Source organism: Melospiza melodia, chromosome 9, assembly GCF_035770615.1.
Source record: "Melospiza melodia melodia isolate bMelMel2 chromosome 9, bMelMel2.pri, whole genome shotgun sequence".
Taxonomy (NCBI): Eukaryota; Metazoa; Chordata; class Aves; order Passeriformes; family Passerellidae; genus Melospiza; species Melospiza melodia.
In genome coordinates, this window is record NC_086202.1 from 2296788 (window position 1) to 2319575 (window position 22788).

Consider the following 22788-nt stretch of genomic DNA (forward strand, 5'->3'; position numbering starts at 1 on the left):
GAAGCTGCTCCACACCTGAGCTGGCCAAACCCTTCCTGGCTTATCCTGGGAATCTCCTCACCATGGAACTCCCCCTCACCTTTAAAACTCCAGGGAATACCAGTCTGGGGAAGCCTGGGAGGGTTGTAGCAAGCCTGGATAATTTACAGGAACTTCTCTTGTCCTGAAGCTGCACATCAGGACAGCAGGACGTGACTCAATGGGATTTCCACAACACTCATCTGATGCTGACACCCTTCCCTGGGCAGCACCACACCAGAAATCCCATTTTCCTGGAGATCCCAATTCAGTCTGACACCACAGGGGGGTAGCACCACGACAGGGATGGAGAGCAGAGGGCTCTCACACATTTGGGGTCCCACTCAGCTGCCAGGTGGGGTGTTTGATGTTCCTCTAGGAACACCCAACGTTTCACCCATTCCTCCATTTCACCCAGCCTCCCCAGAGCCCAAAGTCACAAAATCCTCATTTCCAGGACAATAACAATTTGTGCTGGAGCTCCAACTCCTTGCAGTCATTTCCCAGCATCTGGGCCGGATGAAACAATGGAACACAGAGATGCCACACAGATGGCTTAAAAGTCATTTCAAACACCCAACTGTTGTGGGTTTTCACCACAAAGGCAGAAATTGGCTCTCAATAAAGCTGGGTGTGGATGGCTGCCGCCAACTCCATCATCCCAACAGCCTAAAATTCCACAAGAATCACCCTGAACACAGCCCCAAACCAGACATTTATTATTATTTACAGAGCAACAGAACACAGTGGTTCTAGAGATGGGTATAGCCATCTTTTTCATTTTTACTCAATGTAAGAGTCCATTAAAAATAAGAAAAAAAAAAAAGAAATTAAAGGCCTGCCCAGCTTTACTTTCTAAGCATCATTTGTACTTTGAATGTAGAGTTTTTCTACAGCCTAATGTATTTCTACAGATCAGAAATCCATGGATTCTCAGGTCAAAGTCTGCAAGCAACTTCTCACTGGAAATCCACTCCTAACCTAAAGAAAAACTCACCCATCAGGTATCTGCTCCAGGATGTGACACAGCAGGGAGAAGAAGGAAGGAGACACTTTGCCTTGTGTCTCACTGAGGTTGTTCCAAACACCAGCTTTCAGCTAATCACCTGTATTGATCAGCTTTAGCAGAAAAGAACACTGAGAACTCATGGGTTTGACTGCAGAGCAAGAGATGAACATGAGGTTTGGGAAATGAGGGTGGAACAAAACCAAACAAGCCCCAAAGCCTCAAACTGAAACACTCAAGTGTTGCCCCATCCCTGGAAGTGTCCAAGGCAAGGCTGGACAGGGCTTGGAGCAACCTGGGATGGTGGAAGGTGTCCCTGCCCATGCAAAGATTACAACATTTCAAAGTTAAATCCCCACAACCCCAAAATCTCACGTTCTGCAAGTGCTGAGCACAGCCCTGTGCCCCCCTCCAAGGATCTCTGTGACCTCCTCATGAGCAGCTCCTCCGCAGGAGCAAACACTGCTGCATTCATTTAGGGAACAAAAGGAGTACTATGGGAAAATCTGCTGCCCACAGTTCTGCTGTGACATCCTCAAAAAGGGCTTTTGCTTCCCCAAACTTCAACAGGGGAATTTCAGACACTCTGTAAGCAAGCAGAAGTTTCAGGTTTTCTTCTTTGAGAGCAAAAGAGCCATTTTTTATAAGACATAACTTTTTTAGGAAATAACCATCTTCATATTTTGTTCTGGTTTTCTGTCTTGAATATCAGATATTAAAAACTCATGGCACGGTCCCTGAATTTCTACAACTGCCTGAAAGCACATGGGGAAATTGTGCCTCCAGCAGACTGGAGGGAGGGCTTAGAAAATGTGCCAGCCCTAAATCAGAGCTGTCCAAACTCAAAGAACCGTGGAATTGTTTAGGTTGGAAAAACCCTCCAAGTCTAACCATGGTCCCCAAGGCCACCACTGCCCCGTGTCCCACATCCACAGGGCTTTTAAATCCCTCCAGGGATGGGGACTCCACCACTGCCAGGGCTGGGATTCCTTTCCCTAAAGGAATTTTCCCAAGTATCCACCCTAAACCTCTCCTGGCACAACCTGAGGTCATTTCCCCTTGTGCTGTCCCTTGTTCCTTGGGAGAACAGACCAACCCCCGGCTCAAAAGAGCATGAAAAAAAAAAAAAAAAAAAAAACACCTCAGAATCTCCTCTGCCAGGATTTGTTCTTCTCCCAAAGCAAGGATGTAGCAACTTTTCAAGGCTCTGGAAAAACTCCCTGCTCCTGCCAGCCTCCCCCTCTCTGTTCTTCCTCTGCCACCTCAGCTGGGACATCAAATTCACCCCTGAAACTGCACTTTCTGTAATATTCCCTGGATTTCCTCAGGTTTCTGAGCTGATCCAGGGTTTATGCCTCAGCAAATACCCAACAAGAAAGAAACCACCAGAAAAGTCCTTCAATTAAAGTAAAAAAAAAAAACTATTTCTTCTCCTCCTTAATAGTTATTATATTTAATTTATTATCATTAAATTGCAGCAGTCTTATTTAGGAAAGTGTTATCTTCATTTTTTTAATATCTACATTGCATTAAGGTCAACTATTTAAAAGGTAATTAACATAACTCTATTTACAAGCTATGCAACACTCTCCATTTTAATCCATCATTTCCTTTGGGAATTTCAATAGGGAATTTCCCTTGGGAAATGCAATAGGTGCATTTCCTTTTGGAAAAACAAGAAAAATAAAAAGAAAAATAAGAAGGTATTTACGAGACTTTTTTCTTTCCAACTGAATGAGGTTGCAAAAACAAAGCCCTGGCTATTTAAATCTAGTATCAGATAAGCTATTTATGGCAGGGCAGTGTTTACACTTTGGACTACAACTCATTGAGAAGATGTACAGCAGCAGTGCTTGGAAAGCTGCTCTGTAATTGGGATCTGAGGCTCTAAAACAACCAAAAAAAAAAAGAAAGGGTAAAACTCTCCTTCATCCTCAGCTTCCAGGTGAAATCTCAGCACCACATGAATATGCAATTTGTATTTTATACACAGCATCACAAGTTTGTGAGGCGCCTCGGGACCTCTGAAGAAGGCAGAGAATAAATGAAAATCATTTTAATTAAAAGCAAATTAAAGGGTCCTCTAATCCAGGCTGCAGCAGCAAATCCGTGGAGAGTTTTTAGGCTGAGGCTCCTTGAAGTTCCCTGGCTTCCAACCCTCCCTAATTCCACTTTCCTTCCCTGACTCCCCCCAAAGGAGGCTCGGGAACGGCACGAGATCAGGTTTATTATGAAAATTCTGCTCCAGTTGCTAAAAAAAGCTTTTGCTCCAGTTTCTCAGTGGCCAGGGGCGCTGGCACCCTGGCAGAGCAAATAATAAAGGAATGACAAAAGCAACGTTTGTGCTCTCTGCAGGGGGAAAGAAGAGATAAAATTCCATTTTTGCCTTTGAAGAAGTCGTTTCAGCACTGATTAGGAAAGTTGGAGTTCTCGTGCTTGACAGGAGCCTTTGGAAATGCAGCTCAAAAAAATCAACTAAGTAACCACGAAGGGAAATGTTACCACAGGAATGGCTTCAAATTAGAGAAGTCACAAGGAAGGAGAATGTGGACAGCTAAAATGAAATTATTCCTGTGCTCTTTTTCACTGCTTCACATCAGAGAAGTCACAAGGAAAGAGAATGTGGACAACTAAAATGAAATTATTCCTGTGCTCTTTTTCACTGCTGTTCCTGAGGCAGGAGGATGTTACTGGAAAAATCTCCCTGGTTTTTTTCCCCTGCCTGTCCCCAGCTCACCGTTGCCAATCCAATAAATTCCAGAATGAATTTACAAACGCTCCCAAAAATAAACAGGAAGCTAAACCCAGTCATAGTGTTTATTTCTGTCTAAAAGGCATTTTAATATGTATTTATCTCCTTAAATAACTGAATTCCTCTGCTACGAGGAAAAAAAAGCCCACAAAAATCTCAACCTTGAGGGAAAGAATCCAAACAACTGAACAAGAGGAACAGAAAAAAAGAGAAAAAAATGGGCAAAACGCCTGGAGAAACTCTGCTTTGATTTTGACACATGGGAATAAATGGGAAAAAAAATATTCAGCTAACCCTTCTTTTAATCAAAACATCTTCCATCTCGTGTGCAAATTTCAACAGCTGAGAAAGCATCCTACTCAATCTCCCCAAAGTGGTGTCAGCATGTTTTATGTAAATACTGCTTAACAAGGGATGGGTGTTTGCAGCAAACATTCTGAGCTCTGCTCCAGGAGCTCTGGATGCACCTCTGGATCAGAGCAATTGGAATTCTGGAGAGGCTAACAGGGGATGTGCACACAGGAAAGGTGGTTTTTTTCCTTTAAATAGCCAGGATGTGTTTGTTAATGAGGAGTTTTCAGTGGTTATTTAATAAATTAACAGGAGGAAAACTACGTGACTCAGCTCAGCACCAATCTGTGGCACAGAACACATTGAAAACAACTTTAAAAGTCTGGAAATAAATTGGATTTGGTGATATTGTCACCCTGAAAGGGGCCTGGGACCGGGGCAGCTCCCTGGGACACAGCAGGACCAGCTCCTGCTCTCCAAGGGGACATCCAGGGAAAGCAGCAAATTCCTGTCAGAATTTGGGGTTTGGGCAATGCCCCACCTGCCCATGGGCACTGCTGGCACTGCTCCCCCCAGCCCTGTGCCCTCCTCTTTGCACTGACCCAGCAAAAACGGGAATTTATTCTTCTGCTCTGCTTCTGAGCTTTTGTATTCATGGGTACCTACAGATACTGGGGTGCCACTTGGGATGAGGCCATATGAGCCACCCCACAGCCATCTACAGCACCCCTGGGCAATCCCATAACAATCTAACCACCCCACAGCCATCTACAGCACTTCATGGCAACCCCATAACCATCTAAACCACCCCATGGCAACCCCATAACCATCTAAACCACCCCATGGCAACCCCATAACCATCTAAACCACCCCATGGCAATCCCGTAAACATCTAAACCACCCCATGGCAATCCCATAAACATCTAAACCACCCCACAGCCATCTACAGCACTTCATGGCAACCCCATAACCATCTAAACCACCCCATGGCAATCCCATAACCATCTAAACCACCCCACAGCCACCTAAAGCAACTCATGGCAATCCCATAAACATCTAAACCACCCCATAGTAATCCCATAACCATCTAAACCACTCCACAGCCATGTACAGCACCTCATGGTGATCCCATAAACATCTAAACCACCCCATGGCAATCCCATAAACATCTAAACCACCCCATGACCATCTAAGCCACTCCACAGCCACCCCACAGCCATCTGAAATATCCCACAGCCACCTAGAACACCCAATAGCCACCCCATAACCATCTAAAATACCTCATAACCACCTCATAGTAATCTAAAACACCCCACAGACAGCCCATAACCATGTAAACCACCTCAGAGCAATCGACAACACCCAGCAGCCACCTCATAAGGATGTAAACCACCCCACAGCCACCCCCAAAGCCATATAAAGCACCCCAGAGACATCCAAGAGGCATCTGAAACACCCCATAAACATCATAGAACATGGCACAGCCACAGCAAACCAATCTAAAATACCCCATAGTCATCTAAAACATCCTAAAAGCCATCTAAAACACCTCATAGTCCCCTAAAACACCCCACAACCATCCCACAGCCACCTAAACCACCCCATAGTCATCTAAAACACCCTAAAAGCCATTTAAAACACCACATAGTCCCCTAAAACACCCCATAACCACCCTATAACCCTTTAAAGCATCCCAAAGCCATCTGAAACCCCCATAACCACCCCTTAGTCATCTAAAACACCCTAAAAGCCATTTGAGCACCTCATAGTCCTCTAAAACACTCCATAACCACCCCATAGCCATCTAAAACACCCTAAAAGCCACCTAAAACACCTCACAGTCTGCTAAAACACCCCACAACCATCCCATAACCTCTAAAGCACCCCATCGGCACCTAAAACACCACATAACCACCCCAAAGCCACCTAAAACACCCCACAGCATTAGGGAAATGTTCTTTCCCTGTCACACAGAGCAGGCACAGCTCCCAGCACTGGAAAAACCAGCGTGCAGCACGTGCAGGAATACAAACAGCACAAAAACAACCACCAAGATCAAAGGATTTCTGTTTTCCAACCTTCCTCTCCCCTCCCCTCCCTCTGCAGCTGAGAACTCCCTCAGCCACCCTGCACCAGTGTTTGCTGTGCCAGGTCAGGAGAATATCTGGGTTAAAAGAAATAAAATCATTTTAAAGTGAGGATGGCAAAAGCCCTGCAGAAGGAAATATTTCCCTGATGGGATTTACGGCCTGAAAAAAATGTTCTACATCCTCAGAGAGCAGCAGCTCAGGGGCATGGATAAGTAGCTGAGAACAGGCAAAAACCTGTTAACAATTTTTGGAAGATACAATTCTTCTGGAAGAAGACACTGACATAACCACAACATCCTTCACTCACACAGAGCAGCAGCAGCTCATTTATTTCAGATCTACCTCCTCTGGTTCGTTTTTAACTTGTCATGTCTAAAATCTCTGTCCCATCCTGGTTCAAGGGGACACAAGGGAAAACAAACAGAGCAGGCAGGGATGGGTGAGGCAGCCCCTGACGGAGCCAGGCAAGGGCAGGTCCTGCTCCATCCCCACCTGCAGCTCAAGGAGGGCACAGACTGCACAAAACTTTGCCCAGTGTGATGGAACAGCAGCACAAACCCCCTTCCCACCCTGCGATCCACATCAGATCCCCGCTAAGAGTGAATTTCCCTCAGTTCCCCCTTCCACATCCCACATAATAAAACTCCACTCCACCAGCAGCAGAGTCTGTGTTCAATATGATCAAAGGATGCATTTTTCCATCAGCTGGAGCCACAGAAAAGCTGTTCCCAAAGCGATAACACCAGGCTGGGGATGGCAATTCCTATTTTCACTCCGCTCAGAATGTTATCAGTGTGGAGGAAAGGGAACTTCCAGATAAGCACACACAATCTCTGCTGCCTGAGGCACTGAGTTTTATCTCGGGGGTTTCTCACAATCACACACCTCAGCTGCAGGAAACATCTGAGGATTGCCCTCATCTCCATCCTGCCAGCCCCTCCTCAGCCCCAGTCATTCCAGGATCCACCAGCAGGACCCAAGGAGCTGTTCTGTCATTCTGTGATGTGCAGGAGACGAGACTTCCCCCCACAATTGTCAATTTTCATTACCCAAATCCTGTGACACCAAGCTCACCCACAGCCTTTTCTTCCCTTAGTTTTTAGGATGGACATGATGTGAATAAAAGATTTCCCTGCCTTCCAACTTCCCATACTGAGCCCAGTGGAGAGGACTTGTCCTTGGAGAAGTGCACAGGAAGGAGGGCAGCATCCTCCAGAGGTGCTTTGAGGAACAGAAATGGGTTCCAAGTTTGTTTTCTGTAACACTGAGAGGATAAATTAAAAGTTGTTGTTGCCCTCAGGGAGCATTTCTTGTTTGCATTTACATAAAATTTCCTTCATTTGAAGACTTTGCGTATGTCCTACAGGGATTTGACCTTTTTACTTAGATGCTGCTATCCTAAGACCTTCCTCCAGAAGCCAGCCCAACTATTTGTCCAGTGTGGGAGATGAAAACTCAGATTTGTATCAATTTCTGCTTATTTCAGCTTATTCTTCAATACAATGACCCAGAAAGAAACGGTGAACTCCATTCTTCCTTAAGTCCTTATTCCTGCTGGCTCCAGGAGCACTCAGATGTTCCTGCTCAAAGGCTGGACAAACAGCCAGAAATCCAGATGCAAAACAAAAACTACCAGTGGGAGGCTGAAACAAAAATGGATAAAAACTCCTCACAAAAACACAAAACTCTCACTGTTCTGCAAATACTGAGGAAGAAGGAGCTGTAGAACTCCAAGCTGAAACACAAAACCTGTCAGAACCCTGGATGCTGAGAATTTTAAACTTTCTGTGCTGAAGGGCACAGACCCACAAGAAAACACTCAATTTGACCTGAGGCTGTGGAGAAGCTTCCAAAATGGAATGATAGCACTGGGATTGTGGGTGTGGATTTTGAATAGAAGTGTGTAATATCACATGGGGGAAAACTTAGAGTTTAAGGGTTTAGAATATAGCAAATATATGGGGGAAGATGGAGGTTTTAGGGCAGAGGTTTGTCCTTCTTCTTCACTTTCTTCTCCATGGGTTTGGGGCGTATTTTATAATTGGGCAGAAAAGTCCAATTGCAGACTCTGAGTCATTAGTTATTGGGTTAAAAGTGAAAATAATTTAGGTGTCATTTCTTAATTGGACAGTTAGCCATTTTGTAATTGTTAGAATGCTGTAGAACTCACAACTTGTAAAACAGAAAAGAAATAATAAAACACCTGAGCTGAACATGACCTTTCCTCTCAAGTGCCTTCAACCCCAACCTTGACAGAAGAAGAAAAAAGAAGGCAAGAACCAGCAAAAATGGACATGGAAAAATCTTCAGAGAGCTCCAGGAGCTGCTCAGGGCTGAGGATGACAACGAGGGCAGAGACTCCTGTCACCTGCAGACTGCCAGGACTTCAAGTGCATGACACATTTTTACAGAGAAGTCCACAAATGACAGGGATTTAATCTAGAAGCAGACTGGATTCTCCATATGGGAGAAATGGAAAATGGGAAATGGATTTATAGAAGATTTTCAAAGCTTGATAGAAGGTTCACATAGCGTATTTCTGTATATAAACTGTGAGATAAGAAATCCTAACTTAGAAATGCTACAGATTAGGATGGACATTGTTGAGAGAGAAATGAACTAGAACCAAGTTTTAAAGGGCGGCCTTATTTATAAGACTAGATATTTTAGAGAAATAGAACTATGAAAAAGACATTGTAGCAAGACTCACAACACTAATTTCAAGTAATTAACTTTTAACCATTTACAACATAGTGTAAATGAAGCTAATAAACCAAGAAACACTTATAATGTATAGTAATTAAAAAATAGTTAATTCTAATTGCAGTGGCGTAAATTATAACATCTGTATTGTCTCACTCTTCACATAAAACAGAAAAGGAAATTGAAGTTTTTAAAACACCTCTCAGTTGCCTTGTCTCTAAGTCAGGAAAAGGCTGAATCCAACATCCAGAGGCTCCCACTCCTTCAGTGGTGGAGAGTTATGCCCAGCTTTTGGCACAGGCTCTGTTTCTCCACAAAGAAAACACCCTCGGTGACTTTGCTGTGTCTGAAAGGCTCAAATAACAGAGCCTGTCTTTCAGATGAACTTTTCTCTCAAAGCCTGGTGGTCAGCTGTGCCTACCCAGATGGATTCAGCTATGAACAACTCAGAGCTGGGAATTCAGCAGCTCAGAAAGGCCTTGGATGCTTCTGGGCAGCCACAGCTGCTCTGGGCACAGCACCCAAGGCCTTTCTGAGCTGATGGATGCCCAGCTTGGAATTATGGAAAGGTCTGGGTGGGAAGGGACCTCAAACATCACCCACTTCCACCCCTGCCATGGCAGGGACACCCTGCACTGTCCCAGGCTGCTCCCAGCCCAACATCCAGCCTGGCCTTGGGCACTGCCAGGGATCCAGGGGCAGCCGCAGCTGCTCTGGGCACCTGTGCCAGGGCCTCAAAGCCAAGAATCCCTTCCCAATATCCAATCCAAATCAACCCTCTTCCAAGTTAAAGCCATTCCCTGTGTCCTGTCCTTCCATCCCTTGTCCCCAGTCCCTCTGCAGCTCTCCTGGAGCCCCTTCAGGCCCTGCAAGGGGCTCTGAGCTCTCCCTGGACCTGCTGCTCTCCAGGTGAGCACTCCCAGCTCTCCAGCCTGGCTCCAGCCCTCAGAGCATCTCCACAGCTTCCTCAGGATCCCTCCAGCAGCTCCACATCCTTACCCATAACTGGTTCATTCCCAACTCCGTGAATTATTTCACAATTACAGCAACACAGAGTAAATATTTCATCCCAAGACCAGCACAAGCCTTGCTGAACCCGAGCTGCACAGCCTCAGTTGGCTCCTGGTGGGTCCTCGTGGGCCACGGGCAGCTGAGGTCAACTCAGCAAGAACACGCAACACATTTGTTCCTTTTGTTCTGCACAACCACCAGGACAGGACAGCACAATGAAAACCAGCAGAACTGTCCTTTTCAATGCTCACAGTAAAAACCTTATTGGAGACATCAGTGGCCAGGAGGTCTCTCCCAAAGAGAGGAGCAGAAAATGAGGCATGACAAGGCCCAGCCCACCCACAGACACACTGCTCAGCATTCCCTGCAAGAAAACGGCTCCTTCTCCTGGAAAACAGCCTCAGAAAACTCCCCAAATCTGCTCAATTAAATCAGGCTGGAGGGAAATCCAAGTGCTTTCCTTGAGGCTGCAGCGAGGGAACCCTGCCTGCTCCAGGGCATGCAGCTAACACCAAAGTGCATTTAAAATAAAGCCTTGACAGGAACACAGAGGAGAAATTTGTGGACGTTATGAGAGGGTGAAAGGAAGAATAATTTGGATTTGGATCTCTGGATCACTGTGGTGGTGCTCACAGGGGTCCCAGGATGAGGGAAGAGATGAGGATCTGATTCCATGTTTCAGAAGGCTGATTTATTATTTTATGATAGATATTATATTAAAACTATACTAAAAGAATAGAAGAAAGGATTTCATCAGAAGGTTAGCAACCAATAGAAAGGAATGGAATGATAATAAAATCTTGTGACTGACCAGAGTCCAAGCCAGCTGACTGTGATTGGCCATTAATTAGAAACAGCCACATGAGACCAATCCCAGATGCACCTGTTGCATCCCACAGCAGCAGATAACCATTGTTTGCATTTTGTTCCTGAGGCCTCCCAGCTTCTCAGCAGGAAAAATCCTAAGGAAAGGATTTTTCATAAAACATGTCTTGTGACAGATCACAAAGCCAGGATATAATTTTAGGCCCCTTTAGGATCCAGGATTTTGAAGATTCCTCATCCATTCAGATCCAAGTGGAAAGTCTGAAAGAGGTTTTAAAGACTTGATCCTACCTGGCCAAAAGCTCATGGACAAACACTCAAGACAATCTCAAACAACATCAGCAGAGACATTCCCAAAATAAGGAAAATCCCCAAAATAAGGAAAGCTAGCGATCCACTTGGAATTTTCTTATCCTGCCCAGGGCATCAGGTCAGATATATTAAAGGCTATTTCAAAATAAAATGCAGTGGGAGCATCCCAGAGGCCCAATAACAGTATCCTTTCTCAATTGTCCAGACTTTGTTTGCTTGGGAACAAAGCACACATGATTTTAGCATTCCAGAAATTTATAAACAGGGGATGCCTTGTTTCCTACAGAAAGCCACATCAGCAGAAACCTGCTTAATACCTGCTTGCACAATTTGGGAAAAACGAGATAAATAAAAAGCTCTCAAGGAATCCAGGAACAAACAAAATGGGCTGTGGGGATTCTGTATGGAGAAATCCTCTTTTTGGGAGCCAACAACACCAGGGCATTGCTGCCACAAACACAAATCTCACTCAATTATTTAAATTTGATCATAATTAAAATAAAATTTTAAAAATCCAAGTAAAGAAACACACCAACACTGCTGCCCCAACAACCCCAAAATTCCTTTTACTACAACAATTATGGATTGCCACTATTTACTATCCTGATACAAGCAGAATGAACTCTGCATTTACCATGCCTCAGGCTTGAAGCTATTTTAAGGAGCCGCTATTTCCCAAATTCCTATTGCAAAACATCCCGTGTTGCAATTAGACAAGAGTTACAGCTTTTAAATACTCTGATCAAAGAGCAACGACATGATGCAATTGTTTAGATGTTTCCAGGGAGACTTAAGAAGCCAGAAAACACCTGGTGGTTTTAAGTGGTCCTCATGGGAGTTCTTAAACACAGAGCTGGAAATTACACAAATGCCTCTGTGGTTTCTGAGTGTTTTCAGCCTTGCAAATTAACAGAATCTCTTTAATACCTTTGATAATTTATTAGCTCCTGCTGCAAGCCCCTAAGCAGCAAATCCCTGATGCCACCAATTCTGCAAATGCATTGCTGCCTGTGATATTGCCGTGCTGCATCACTCTGATTATTGATCTGAGGGGCTGAAAGCAGCTTGAAAAGTCCCTCTTCTACCTGAAAGCACATTATTTTGCCATGTTTACATCCCACAGACACAATTCATCAGTGCATGTAGACCTATATAAAATTATAATAACTCTATTATGTATAACTATTATATAATGGCTATACTATAACTACAATATACTATAACTACAATATACTATAACTACAATATACTATAACTACAATATACTATAACTACAATATACTATAACTACAATATACTATAACTACAATATACTATAACTACAATATACTATAACTACAATATACTATAACTACAATATACTATAACTACAATATACTATAACTACAATATACTATAACTACAATATACTATAACTACAATATACTATAACTACAATATACTATAACTACAATATACTATAACTACAATATACTATAACTACAATATACTATAACTACAATATACTATAACTACAATATACTATAACTACAATATACTATAACTACAATATACTATAACTACAATATACTATAACTACAATATACTATAACTACAATATACTATAACTACAATATACTATAACTACAATATACTATAACTACAATATACTATAACTACAATATACTATAACTACAATATACTATAACTACAATATACTATAACTACAATATACTATAACTACAATATACTATAACTACAATATACTATAACTACAATATACTATAACTACAATATACTATAACTACAATATACTATAACTACAATATACTATAACTACAATATACAACAACAATAACATAATACATAATAGTTATATATATATAAAACTATAATAAAAACACCAATACTACATGGAATTTTTAAGAAAAGCATCATGCCCTCCTGAAATAATGAGATTAAGGAAAAAAATAAACCTCAAATCCATAAAACACAACCCAAAACCCAAGAAATGTCATCACCTGCCTTGGTCTAGGGAAGAGGGGACGTCCCTACACTCCTGCCCTGCCCTTCCCAGGACGGGACAAGTCCCTGCTGAACGGGCTCATTTCCCCCTTGGGCTTTGTTGCTTCTGTCCCCGGGGAAAATTCCAGTTTCCCTGCAGGGATAAAGGTTCCTGTGAGCCCCGAGGCAGCGCCCATGAATGGCTGCAGTGTTCAGTGCCAGAGCCAGTCATGCTCCCCCAAACAATTGGCGTTTGTGGTCCTCAGGCAGCAGCCCACTGGGCATCAACAAAGGCTGGCATCACCTCGGGGAGAAAAGTTCAAGAGAAATACAATATTTTCCCTAAAATCCATCTTTTTAGTTTCATATTTTCTCCAAAATCTACCTTTATTTACTTCATATTTTCTCCAAAAATCCACCTTTTCTTTGTTTCATATTTTCTCCAAAAATCCACCTTTTTTATTTCACATGTTCTCCATAAATCCGCCTTTTTTTTGTTGCATACTTTCTCTAAAAACCCACTTTTTTGTTTCACATTTTCTCCAAAAATTTCCCCTTTTTCTGTTTCATCCTCACACATCGAAGCAACTCAACAACCATCACCAAAGCCATGGTGGGTCTCAAAATGAAAAGCAGGTGGGAAATGAGCTTAACTAAGTGAAAGCTACAGCTCAGCCTCACTCAAGTCATTAAAAAACAAGGGCAGATCTTGCTCTGAATATCAATTTTTATGGCCAAGTCTTTTATGCACATAAAGTCACATGTGCAAGGTGTTTTCTGTGCTCAGGGTCTGATTATTCCAAGCACAAATTCAAAGCCCATCGCCCTCAGCAGCTCAGAATTCCTCCCTGGAGCTGGGAAGGGAGGAGCAGAGATGGATCCTCCAAACCTTGTCCTTCAGGTGGGATTTTCATCCCCACTCACTTCAGTTCCTGCTTCTCCCCATCCTGCCTTTCCCAAAACCTCTGCTCCCCCACAAAGCCACTGAAACCCAACTGGCTGAGGTTTCACTCCTAATCAAACCCCCAAATCCCACCTTGCTTTATTCCCACTCAAACCATCCAAGGACTTTCTGTAACCATTGTTATTTGCACAGATATCACACCTTAAAAATATTTTCCTGTATTTTGTCTTGCTCTGTTGGCTTTGATTCATTTCTTTTGGTGGTAAGAGTAGATTTCTTTGTGTAGACATAAATGCGGGAAATGGACATTACCCAACACTGAAACGCTACCAGTTCATCTCCCAAACTCCTTTCTCCCATCAGAGAGAGTGAATCAAATATCTTTGAATAATAAAAAAGTTATTTAAGATGGTTAAAGTATCCAAAGCACTGCTGGATGGACACAAAACAGCCCAAGACATGGTTTATGCTCCTCTTCAGAAGAGCTGATAGAAGGCACTGAATTTGAATTTCAAATACATCTAAATTCAGGAAAAATTAAAAATTGTTAAAAACCATTTACCACACTTCTGAAACAAAATCATGCCCAGCTGTGGCTGCATTTCTGGCTGAAAACTGGTGTGTCCCTCCCCCAGCCCTGCACAGCTGGGCACAGCTCTGCAAACTCTGCCTGCCAGGACAGCTCCTGCCCTGCTCCTTTCCCACGCCCCAGAGCTGCTTCCCATGACAGCTCCCACTGCAGCCCTTGGAATGAGGGGAAAACCCCTCAGGGATGGCCTGGCCAGCCTCAAATCCCATCCCAGGAAAAGTGCACAGAGCAAAACCGCCCTGGAAGAGCCTGGGCAGCAGCAGCATCCTGCAGGGATTAACTCCTGAAAACAGGAACGTACAACTCCGCTCACACAGAAAGGGCTCCAAGGATTTTCCAAGGATTTTCCAAGGATTTTCCAAGGATTTTCCAAGGATTTTCCAAGGATTTTCCAAGGATTTTCCAAGGATTTTCCAAGGATTTTCCAAGGATTTTCCAAGGATTTTCCAAGGATTTTCCAAGGAAATTATTCAAGTTTCTTCCTCGGGAAGTTCTGGTAAATGAGGCTAAATTTCAAGGGTAAATAGTTTGATGCAGGGCAGCAGCTCTGGAGCTTCTTCAGGACAAATTACAGCTCGAGTTACACATGCACAAAACTGATAAATAACTTGGGCAGTTGACAGTCAGAGATCCTGTCTTGAGGGGCCCAAAACTGACCCCAGGATTTGAGATTCCTCCCTGAAAAATGCCCCATTATGACAGAAATTATCTCAACATCACAAGCTCCTAAGTCTACTTCTAATAGTTCAAACTCTGTAACGTAAATAGGTCATTATTTAAATATAGTTCCCTGTTCCCACCTTTTCCTTTCCTCTCTGCCTTCCCAGAAATATTTAAGTCTCTACAACTTCCTCTCCCCCCACTTCTGCCAGGAACCAGTGCTGGAGTGGGAGGTTTGCCTGTGGAAAACAGATTAGAATTAAGCGTTGGATCTGTGGCCTTGAAATGTGCCCTCAGCTGAGTTTTTAATTTGGGCTTTTCAAGATTGATCAGCACACGTGTAATTTAAAAGCAATTTGAAGCAGCAAGGTGGGGAGTTTGACTTAAAATTAATGAGCTTTTGACATCTGCAAACAAAATGATAACGTGAACCCATTTAAACTCAGGCTTGTGTTTAACAGGGAAAGCATCTATCATCTTAACATGGTTACACAAAGGCTGTGCTGCTGCCATCCTAAAGCTGTTCCACACCATCCTGCTCTCAGCAGCAATTTGCAAACTTTGTTGTATCAGATTAGTAGAAAGACAGGCTGCAGATCAATTAATATCATTGAATAATTAAATGTTTTAAGTGACATTCTGCAGCACGATTGAAGACATTCATGAAACCCAAATTTAAATTAATCAGATTCAGTCCCTGAGACATCTAAACCCCCAGAACATGAGGTGCAAGCATTATTTATGGCTTGTTTAAATCAGGATTTTACTGCTCAGGGAAGGCCCAGCACTGCAGCAATCACAGCATATTCCAGCAGAAACCAAGACTGGGAAAGCAAAGGAAAATAAATCCTCCAAGGACAACCAGCAGAGATGACAAGATTAAAGGGCAAAAGACAATCAGGATGGAATTTAGCAAAAGAAACAGTGCACAGGGTGAGGGAAGGGTTAGGAGTGAAAACTGCAGCTGAGGAGTTACAGCTCTTGCTAAAGAAATATTTACAGCTCCTGTATCAAATATCCTGCAGACCAGAGGGTCTGGAAACAGGAATTTTCATCGTTGGCTTCAAGTTATGACCAGCCTGCCTTTCATTTACCGGAGTTAGACTTTATTTTGGACAAAAAGTTCCATCCAGAGAACCAAGGGAGGTAAGAAATGACAGGAGCAAACTCCAAGATCAAAGCAGGCGTGGCGTGACCCTCGTGGAGCTTGGTCCCACCTCTGGGAATTCACAGACAGGACAGCAGCAGCCCCTGGGGCACCTGTGGGGTTCCAGACCTCAGACAGGGAAGCATCAACTCCAACAACCAACCCAAAGTCAAGCACTCCAACCCAATCCTCACAACCAACCCACATCCTCACCCCACAGCCCTGCAGAAGATAAGAGATTTCAGGATTACAAATTTCCCCGGGCGGCTGCTATTCATAAGAGCCAGGAGAGAACTGGTTTTTCTTATAGAGACATCTCCATAACATTAATAAGAACTTCTCTCCCTCAGAAAACTAAAGAAAGACTATTCTAGAAGTAATAAACTGACTAAAGTTTTAAGTTTTGTTTCTTTACATTGTCAGCGAGAAAGAAAAAAGTTGTGGGGGGGAAGAAAAGTGTTCTGGAAGTTTTGTTCTAATTTGTATTACTTTCTTTTAATTATTGCTAATAATATTTTCTTTACGATCTTTTACAATTCTGAGCCTACTTTGCCTTTCTCCTAATCCTAGCTCACAACAAAATGTGAGTACATGAATTAACCAGCACTGAACCCCCACACTCATTGCTGTGCAGGAAAGGGGGGCTTGGAACCATGGAGTTCTCAGTTCATCCCAGTCTGGCTCAACCAAAATTGCTCTGCAGGTCTCCAGGGGGCTCTGGGATGAACCACAGCAGCTCCAGAATTTACTCCAGGGGAAAGAGATGGGTTTTGAAGAAAACTCAAACCCACAGCAATTAAGGGAACTCCCAATCAGCAGCAAACCTGGAATTGATGGAGCTCAGAAGGGCAAGATCTTGCCATGGAGATGCAGTTGGGTATTCCATTCTAAATTACTTTCTCCACAGCAACAAAACCTCCAAGTCGGAGGTTTATCCTCCAGCTGCCCTGATTATTGTGTCTTGATCTCTTAGAAGTGACATGAGTAACACACTTTTCACTTCTTCCCGTGCAAATCTGTTATTTGCTCTCTTTAAAATTCATTGTCCTACTAAACCAAAGCCTTCCCAAGTCCTCATTCTCCCTGATTCTTGCTGCTGCATCCCTGTTTGTGTGTCATCTGCAGGAACAGCTGCCCTTCGCACAGCTCCTTCCAGCTGCTGGGGCATCCTCACACCCCTGTGGGAAAGAGCTGCCTCCTCCCAAGACAGAAACCCACAATTGTCACTTCTATCGCTCAGATATTTTTTTTAGTTTATGTCTCATCTCACTTCTGCCTGATTTTACAGTTTTGTTTTTGTCAGACCTCTCATTCTTACCAAAAAAACTCTTGCTGTACATTAGAAAAAAGAAATTTCAGCTAAGAAAAGCTTTCAGGACTGAGCACTTTTTCCTTTTTACAGAGGGGATAAAAGTGATAGAAAACCCCAGAAGTGAGTTGTTGTACATTTCCCAGTGACAATCCACCACCACTGCAAGCAACAAACCAATCCAGCACATTTCTCCCCAGTTTCATTCCTCCCCTCAGCCAGGAAACACCTTTGAACAGAGGCAGAGCTCTGTGAGCAGATCTGACTTTGCCATTTCAGCACTGAGTCAGTGCCAGCAGCCAAAGGGGAAAGGGCATTTTTGGGGCAGGGGATGTCACTGGTGAGGCATCCTCTGCAGGAAACACAGAGGGTTTGGGCAGGCAGAGGGATATCAGGGATGGAATTATTATTATTATTATTATTAATAATAATAATAATAATAATAATAATAATAATAATAATAATAATAATAATAATAATATTATTATTATTATTATTATTAATGCAGCAAGTCTGCTGAACATGCCTTAAAAATACACTCCATGATAACTCAAATAACTCAATAATAAATAATATAACTCAATATTGAATAACTCAAAATGAAATCCTGTACAAACACTTCAACAGAATGCTGCTGCTGCTGAGCTCCTCCTAATCGCTGCCTTATCAGTGTCTCATTGCAGCTCTGGCTTACACAAGTATTAAATGTATTTGTACAACACACCTGAAGAGATATCAACATTTCAGCAAGAAGTTTGGAATAAATACAGGCAGGGTTTTTTTTACTATTAACACTTAGAGCATTTGGGATTGTGCAGTTCAGATCAGACGGGACAAAAACAACACCAGGATGGAACCCTGTGCAGAAAGGCACAATGAGTAAAAACCACAAGGTTAGAGTTTAGAAAGATGCAGAAATCCTGCACAGAGCATCCACTCCTCATTCAGCCCAAATTCTGCTGCATCACATCACAGATCAGCTCAAGCAACACCCAAATCATTCCCTGAGCCAGCTCTGAGCCCAGAACACCACAGGCACATCCAGGGGAGCCATAAATGCTCCACCAAGACCACACAATTCCAAACTCCTTCATAATTCATGGAGCCAATTCTCGGCACTTCCCATGCTGGGCACAGAACGAGATTGCAGCTGACAGAGGGATTTTCTGCCATTAATATTGCAGCAGGAGATCAATAATGAAATGCCCAGCAAGGAGCAGAGAGGTGCTCACTGCAGCCATGCAAACAGCATCCCTCAGCTCTGCTGCTCTGCTGCTGCTGCCCAGCCTGCAGGGATGCTGGAAAAGTGCAGCCTCCCCAAAAAAAACCCCTGCAGACTCCCTCAAAAACTGCAGCCTCCTCCCCCAAAAAACCTGCAGCCTCTCCCCCCTAAAAAACTGCAGACTCCTTCAAAAACTGCAGCCTCTCCCCCCAAAAAACCGCAGACTCCTTCAAAAACCTGCAGCCTCTCCCCCCAAAAAACCTGCAGCCTCCCTGGGAAAAATGCAGCCTCCTGCAAAAATCTGCATCCACCACCCCAAAATACCTGTGGCCTCTCCCTGGGAAAAATGCAGCCTCCCTCAAAAAAACTGCAGCCTCCTCCCCCCAAAAAAACCTCAGCCTCCCCCTAAAAAAATCCTGCAGCCTCTCCCCAGGAAAAATGCAACCTCCCCCAAAAATCTGCAGCCTCACGCTCCAAAATAAACTGCAGCCTCCCTCCCCCCAAAAAATCTGTGTCCTCCCCCCAAAAAGACCTGAAGGCTCCCAGGGGAAAATGCAGCCTCCCCCAATAAAACTGCAGCCTCCCTGAAAAAAACCTGCAGCCTCCCCCCCAAAAAAGCCCTGCAGCCTCCTCAGGGGTGCTGGATGAGGAGCAGGTGCCAGCGCTGGAGTCAGATTCAGCAAACCCACCCCATTGTGCTGTTTGTAAAGGAAATGTGGTCCCTTCCTGGCAGCCCCCCTGCAATAAGGATGGAATTGCAGCTCCTACCCAGAACATCTGTTTCCAGCCTCTCCTCCTGAGAAACGTTCATTGCATGTCCAGATGCAGAATAATTCACTTTAAAGCCCATTTAAAGGCAGTTTTCTCCACCAAAACATCACCATTCACTGATGACACCACACAGGGGATCTCCAGCCCTGCCATAAATCCATGCTGAGGAATATTTTGGAAACATAGACTGAAACACAACATCACATTCACAAAATGCCAACATCATTCCCAGGAGGGAGCAGCACAACCCTCAGGTTCCCTAGAATGGAACCATTTTCCTGCAGAAGCTCCCACTCCTCCAGCAAGGGCTCTGTGTGCTCCCAGCAGCACGACAAACAATTCATTATTCCTTGGGATCTCCCTGCTTTTCCTCCTCCACAGCATTCCATGCTTGCTCTTTTTGATTTCCCACTGCTCCAAAACCTTGAACAAATTTTCCTGGCATCACCAGGCATGAAGAACATGAACACTTTGCTGATAACAAGAGCTGGAGAGGGGCTTTTGATAAGGAGTGACAGGACAAGGGGGAAAGGCTTTAAACTGAAGGAGGGGACATTTAGATGGGATATTGGGCAGGAATTGTTCCCTGAGAGGGTGGCACAGGGTGCCCAGAGCAGTTTGGCTGCCCCTGGATCCCTGGCAGTGCCAAGGCCAGGCTGGAGCCCCTGGGACAGTGGGAGGTGTCCCTGCCATGGCAGGGGTGGCACTGGGTGGGATTTGAGATCCCTTCCAAGCCAAACCCTTCTCTGTGTGTAACGTGTGGATCTGGCTCTCAGAAAGCACCAAGGATATCTGTGACAGGGCAGGATCTCTCTGACTCCCTCCAGCTCTGTTTCACACTTCTGGCAGTTTGTCAAGCCCTGTCCACTCGTTTTTCTTCACAAAACCTCTTAAATGAGTGAGAGAAAGGTCACCCAGTCAGCAGCCAGAGCCCTGCTGGATCACACTCTGAAACCAGCCCCGTTAATAACAGAGCTCCAGAAACCCAACTCAGTTAATAACAGAGCTCTGCAGCTTTGGGCATGCCACCAGCAGCTCCAGTAAACCCAACAAACTCCAAAATCCTTTCCACCTTCCTGAGAAGGTGCAGAGCCCACTCTGGGCAAGGCAAGGAGCAGCTGTGCCCCAGCCCCACCTGTGTGGGACAGGGGGGTTTCACACAGATATTGAACCTGCTGGGTCCCCCAGCAATCCTTCTCCAGCTTCCCATGATTTCAGCCCACACAGCACACCCCTGACACCAGGCAGGAGCTGGGAATGCCATGGAGGATGAGGGAAGGAGAATAGGATTTTAAAAATTCAGGGATTCCAGACAACTTTATGAAAAGCCAGTCGTTACTCAGAGATAAAAAACCTCGACTGAGTTTGTTACAGATAAATAACCAGAAACATCTGAGGTGGAAAGCAAGAAAAAATTCAAAATACAAACACACAGGACCCAAATGTGCTAAAATTCCCCACGCAGCACCTGAGGAGAAATTCCTGCAGCCCGACCAGCCCCAGCACCCTGCTTTAGGTACAGAAAGAAGTCTGGGATTATTAAAGGTGCCAGCAAAGCTTTCAAAGCGGGAATTCAGTTTTGCTCAGTGCCTGGGAGAATCCCTGCATTTCAGGAGCACAGTGATCCCTTTCTTTGGGAGCACAGCAAACACACCAAACACTACGCCCACACCATTTTGTTTCTCACATTCTTTTCTTCCCCTTCTTCTCGCACATTTCTGAGCTCTCTCCACACATTTCAGCTCGTCCTGGCACTTGAGAAATGAAATGTTTTCAGCTGAACTGGCTGTGCTGGGCAGATCCATCACCCCACAGGTGATTCTGCATCCACACCAGCACTGTCTCCTCAGCCTGCTGGTCCCACTCCACCCCCCAAACCCCACAGACTGCCCCACAAACACCTCATTACCCCCATTAAGGCTTCTCTCCAAGCCCAAATTCCACCTGATCAAGACCAAGCCGGTCTCCCCAAACCACCTAAAATTTCCCACTCTAAGCTTCATTTATCCCTCAGCATCTCCAGGTGGGGGATAACATCCCTCCAGCATGAGGGAAACACATTTTATCCACATTTAAATCTCTTCTAAACTACGCCCAGCTTCCAGCTGAATGTCATTAGTTTCCATCAGAAGTTACTTATTTTATTTATTTATTTATTTACAAGCCCCAAGCACAGCACGGACAGAAGGTACAACTGTAACTCACTTTAAATTTTTTTTTTCAATTCTCTGCATCCTTATTTCTACTTTCCACGGATTATAACATCTAAGGGGGAAAAAAAAAACCCTCAGAAATGAAAAGCTCGATAAGCACTGCCTTTTCTTTCAGCTCAGCAGTGTCTACTCCATCCAAATCAGACACAGACAGCTACACAGCTGAACACACAGAAAATCACTTCACGATATGGAAATAAGCCACATGGAGAGGAACCTCCCTGAAAAATTGGGAGAAACGCAGGAGACAGCCTTACACAATCAGCAAACACAGTTCCATCCCGCAGCAAATACCCGGTAACCCTTTCCACAAAGCCGCGAGTAAAGAGAAAAATAAAATCCCGTGATGGGAAACAGTGAAAACCCACGTGAAAGCCAACTGATAAATGGAACAAATGGAAATAGAGAGAGTTTAAACAACGCCAGCCTTGACCGTGGGAGACCGCAAGAGTTGGTCCGCAACCACCAGTCCCGCTCACCTGAACGCGGCCCCGCTCACTTCAGGAGGGGCTGGGTGGGAAGCGAGGGCAGAAAATCGCTTTTAAAGGCACAGCTGAGGGGCCAGCCCCATCCCGGGAGCGGGGCAGGGCCCGGGGAGCACACCTGGGGGGATGCGCGGGCATCGGCAGGGATAGCCAGCGATGTCCGGGGACGCCCAGGGATGTCCAAGGATACCCAGGGATATTCAGGGATGCCTAGGGATGCGCGGGGATGTCCAGGGATGCCAAGTGATATCCAGGGATGCCCAGGGACAAGGATGCCCAGGGGTATCCAGGGATGCCCAGGGGTGCGCGGGGAGCCGGCCGTGCCCTTGGCGCTGGCACGTCCCGCATCTCCGGGCGCCGCTCGGTCCCAGCCCCGCCGAGGAGCCGCGGCCGCCGCTCCGCCCGCGCTGCCGCCACTGCCGGGATGTCGCTGCCGGGATGTGGCCGGGCCGGTGCCCAGGGCCGGCCCCGGGCAGCTCCGCGCTCTCCCCGTCCGT

The 22788-nt window shown here is 44.8% G+C and overlaps 1 protein-coding gene across 6 annotated transcripts in view; it reads right to left on the reverse strand.

Annotated features, from left to right (window-relative positions):
- PTPRE (protein tyrosine phosphatase receptor type E) overlaps positions 1-22788 on the reverse strand; it is a 94123-nt gene that overhangs the window by 70735 nt on the left and 600 nt on the right. Inside the window, exon 1 of one of the 6 annotated variants that reach the window (XM_063162989.1) lies at positions 22410-22444. The exons of 2 other annotated variants lie outside the window; for them this stretch is intronic. In XM_063162989.1, coding sequence (XP_063019059.1) covers positions 22410-22429 — 20 coding nt within the window. In that variant the 5' untranslated portion in view covers positions 22430-22444. Of the gene's footprint in view, positions 1-13008; positions 13170-22285; positions 22306-22409; positions 22445-22788 lie in introns of those variants that run through there. 3 more of the 6 variants (XM_063162994.1, XM_063162990.1, XM_063162991.1) reach the window with 3 other exon arrangements.